At 54.1% G+C, this 4,424-nt stretch overlaps 1 protein-coding gene across 1 annotated transcript; it reads right to left on the reverse strand.

Annotated features, from left to right (window-relative positions):
• Positions 1-184: 184 nt before the first annotated feature.
• On the reverse strand, positions 185-3,845 carry SLC25A37 (solute carrier family 25 (mitochondrial iron transporter), member 37; the record flags this gene model as incomplete). The annotated part of the gene is made up of 3 exons (XM_008939907.1): positions 185-687; positions 1,962-2,018; positions 3,617-3,845. Coding segments are annotated over 3 exons (789 nt in total), but the record flags the coding sequence as incomplete, so codon positions are not given.
• Between the last annotated feature and the right edge of the window lie 579 nt (positions 3,846-4,424).

The raw sequence follows: 4,424 nt of genomic DNA on the forward strand, positions 1-4,424 counted from the left end.
ATATTATTATAAGTCTTTATGAATGATTTAATTAAGCAAGGAGGGGAACACCCTGAGGGACCACTCGAACCCCACCTTCTCTTGGGAGGGAGGAGTGGACATCAGCTGTGAACCCACCAGAAGCCCAGTGTCCTCCAGAGCTGGCTGAGGACACGGAGCCCCCCGTGGCCTCCTGCCCAGTCCTTCACAAGGATGTCCTCTTCTCCAGCTTGTGCTTTGTGAGGAAGTACTTGAAGAACTCGTAGACCGACCACGCGATGGCCGTCGAAGGCATCTGGTAGATGACACGTGCCTGGACCCCCCTGAAATACCCCGAAACCCCCCCAAGCTGATAGACAGTCTTGAAGGCGTTGACCATACCCGAGAGATGCCCGCTGATGTTGACAGAGCTCAAGGCCATGTTCTCCTGGGTGTTGAGCAAGGTCTTGCAGACGTCCAGGGGGGTGGTGGCGGCGGCGGGCCCCGCTGCCCCCCCCCGGCGAGGGTTGTAGTCCCTGGGGGGGTTGAGCTGCTCCTGCATGAACTCGTAGGTGATGAAGTGGATGGCCTGGAAGGGCACGTTCATGGTCAGCTGGGTGGTGTAGCTGCGGTAGAAGGCACCAAACCCCTCTGTCTTCTGCACGGTCCTCACGCACGCCAGGACGGACTTGTAGGGGGAGTTGAACATCTGCATCCGCTGCTTCACCACTGCTCCAGCAGCCAGCAGGGTGGGCAGGACAGAGGCAGGGGGGGGGAGAGAGGTTTATTAGCCAAGGAACAGCATTCCTGGTCATCCCAGCACTTAGATCAAGCCCTACTCCCTGACCCAGCCAGCCAGATCCAACCTCTCCTTCCAAGTCCAAGCTGCTACGAGAATCGTGGAATCATCTAGCTTGGAAAGGACCTTAAGGTCATCAAGTCCAGTTGTTAACCCATCACCACCAAGTCCACCACTGCCCCGTGGCCCTCAGCACCACATCTCCACAGCTCTGCAACCCCTCCAGGGATGGGGACTCCACCACTGCCCTGGACAACAACCAAGCAGGTATTTCTGTAGCAATGAGCTCCTCACCAACAGGCTTCTACCAAACTGCTTCACCCATCCTCTGCCTCCCCCAACCTGCCCAGAGCCCTCAAACAACCCAGAGAGTGAGGAAAGCAGGTCAGAGCTCAGCCCTGGTTCCACAGCTCTCCACTTCCACGGGACAACCCACTCCTCAAGCTTAATGACAGAACTTTTACTCCTAGCTAGAAAGGCATTAAGAGAGATTAATGAGAATCCTTAGATGGACCCGTGAGGACACAGAGCTGTTGTGGACAGGCACCACCACACCAAGAGGACAAGGGCAGAAAGGTGATGAAATAACTGCAGGTCACCTGGGAAGCAAAACAGACCCCACCTATGGTCCCAAGTCCTGAAATGGAACAACTTCCACTGACCTCAGCCAAAGGCCAATTAATTTAATTCATTTAATCAGGAGACAATTAAAAGGATTGGAAACACTAGAGACTTTTTTCCTTCTGAAGAAACCCTGACTTTGGGCCAGCTCAGAAGTCTGGCACATTACCCCTGAAGAGCTGGCAGGGCAGCTAATTCTCTTTATTTTAGCTGTTTTTCATTCTTAGTGCCCTTCACACCAGACTCTACCTACCCAGGACATCTAGGCCATGCTCCCACTGGCTGCTGCACTTGTCTGAGCTCAGTTTTGTTGGGGCAGCCCAAAATTTCACACAAAACCCAACCCCTTTGGATCTGTTTTTGCACTAGCAGAGCTGTAACAGCCTCATGCCAGGAAAGGTGCCACCAGTTTTGCCGGGAGCCACGATACACCAGGTAGACCTTGTGCAGCCCCTTGACAAGCAGGGGGGAAATAACCAAGCAGAATTTAGCCCTTCCCAGGGCAGAGTCAGCAGAGCTCAAGCTGCTGAGGTGGCAGAGGGTGCCTGGGGTGCTGTGCCAAGGGTGCAGCACGGGGCATTACCTTCGGCAGGATTCATCACCGCGTCGTGCAGCAGCGTGGCCACGCTCCCAGCGACACCTGCAAGACACAAAGGCACCTTCCAATTCAAAACCCACCACTGCAGCAGCCAGGGCTTGCTGGGGCACTGCCACCCGAGGAGGCAGCAGCTGATGGTATCACCCAGCACCCGGGTGCTGCCACCCAAGGAGGCAGCAGCTGATGGTCCCACCCAGCACCCGGGTCCCGTCCAGCTCCGCAGCGAGCGCCCAGCAACAATTCCCACTCCCAGGGAAGGGAAAAGCCACCCAGAGCAGCTTGGGAGGAACCAGGAGCTGCTCATGGGGTCATGGCCATTCCCTCCAGCTCCCAAGGCTCTGTCTAGATGAGCCACGAGCAGCTTCACTCAGCCTGTGCTGGGCTGAGAGATGAGCAACGTCTCCGACCGCCTCGGCGGAGCCGTAATGAGGCATTTTCATCCATTTACTCAGTCTAGTTTTAAACATTAATTGCAGGGATTCTGTAAACATCCAGCCAGCCATTAATGATTCTGCAGTTGGCTCAAGGACGGGCCTCTCCAGCCACACCTTCTCCTTTGATGTAGGTTTCCAGCTCAAATTCTCTCTCGCCCAAATGACTTTGGGACCGCCTCGGCGGAGCCGTAATGAGGCATTTTCATCCATTTACTCAGTCTAGTTTTAAACATTAATTGCAGGGATTCTGTAAACATCCAGCCAGCCATTAATGATTCTGCAGTTGGCTCAAGGACGGGCCTCTCCAGCCACACCTTCTCCTTTGATGTAGGTTTCCAGCTCAAATTCTCTCTCGCCCAAATGACTTTGGGTCAGTTTTCCTGCTGGCACTGAAAGCTTGTGGCTGCTTGGAAGGCAAACCTGGGAAGCACACTGCCAGCAAAAAGCTGGGATACACCCTCAACTGAGTTGGTTGAGTCCAGTTGAGTGACCCCCATGGCAAACCCCTAGAAGCATCTGCTGCACAAACCCTTTTGTGACACCCCTGGCTGCTCACTCAGAGGGTTTCTGCTCCTCCAGGGGTATGGCTGGAGCTAAAAGCCAAAGCCTTCTTGGTAGAACCCAAATCTTTAACCAAGCACGCAAGCACACAGAAGATGCAGTGCACTTTACCATGCTGGAGCTCCAAGGGAGACATCTGGAACAACCTGTACTTCAAACCTCAGGAGGTTTAGATGAAGCCTTCAACACAAAGCCAGAAACAGCCTCCGACTGCATCTGAACGCCTCTTGTCCACTGTATGGATTACCTGGGCTCGAAATTTGAGGTATCTAGATTTAGACCATGACTTTGGAGGGTGCCCAACTGTGCCATCAGGGCTTCCAGGCCAGGAAGAGCTTCTCTACTCTGCTTCTGGCAGCCAGGCAAGCCAACTCTACCCTCTGCAAGAGATCTGCCGAGCAAGCCAGCAGTCCTAAGAGAGGGGGCAGGTTCCAAAAGGAGCATGGTGACCAGCAGGAAGCTCAACTAGAGGCCAGGTGGACATTTCCAGGGGCAGGCTGCCTACAGCAGGTCTCCAGGAGCAGAGCTGAGTGAAGGGTGCCAGGCTAAGCGTGTGAAGCAAGCAAGGGATGTGTTACAAACTGCAAGCAGCTTTGGGTTGGGTTGTTTGGGTTGGTTTTTTTTTGGTGCAAACCCCCAAAATACCATTGGCCAAGTGGCTGTTTCCTCCATGCTGGATAATATCACTCAGAGACTTTTTCATTTTCTCATAGCAGGCAAAGTACATGGCGTGGGCAGGGCCAGCCCCCAGCATGGTGACGTTAATCCCACGGAGAGGCCTCCAGAAGCCCTCTGTAAGGACAATCTTCTTCAGAGCTTCATACACACTCCTGTACTGGGCTTTGGGGTCGGGCTGCAAGCTCTGCATCCTTGTCTGCAACAAAGCACACGAAGGAAAGCCCTCAGTTACCTGTCATGCCACAAGAACAAGTCAACAAAGAGCTTCCAAGGCTTCCAAGATCATCAGAGGGGTCAACAGTTGAGTCCTTGCTTGCACCCAACCACTCTCCACCTGCCAGGGCAGCTCATTGCAACACCCAAACGTTACAAGGCTGCTCAGACAAGGGAGGGAAGTGTAACCTCTGCTCTTGTTTATGCAGGGAAAGTACAAGGCCCTGAGCTGCTGCAGTTGTTCAAAAGCCTGGGTGAAGAAATACAGTTAGGTCTTTAATTGCCTCTTGCTTACAACACTCCCAGCTCCCTGCCCCAGCTTGTTTCTCCTGCTGTTGCTCAGCTGCTTGTGACACTTGGTGTGCAGAGTTAGTCTGCTCGATTGAGAAACAGGTTTCCTAGAAGGGCAAGCTGGGGAGATGGGGAATCTGCAGGAGCCACCAGCCTGGAGAAGCAGAGATGGGGAAAGGCCACCCCATCCTCCTGCATGAAGACCCAGGGAAGGTCCAGCTGGTGTCCCCCAGCAGCCACCCTCTGCTCCACCTTCCCTCCCAGCTCCAGG

This window comes from Merops nubicus, unplaced genomic scaffold (assembly GCF_000691845.1).
Source record: "Merops nubicus isolate BGI_N331 unplaced genomic scaffold, ASM69184v1 scaffold1835, whole genome shotgun sequence".
Classification (NCBI taxonomy): domain Eukaryota; kingdom Metazoa; phylum Chordata; class Aves; order Coraciiformes; family Meropidae; genus Merops; species Merops nubicus.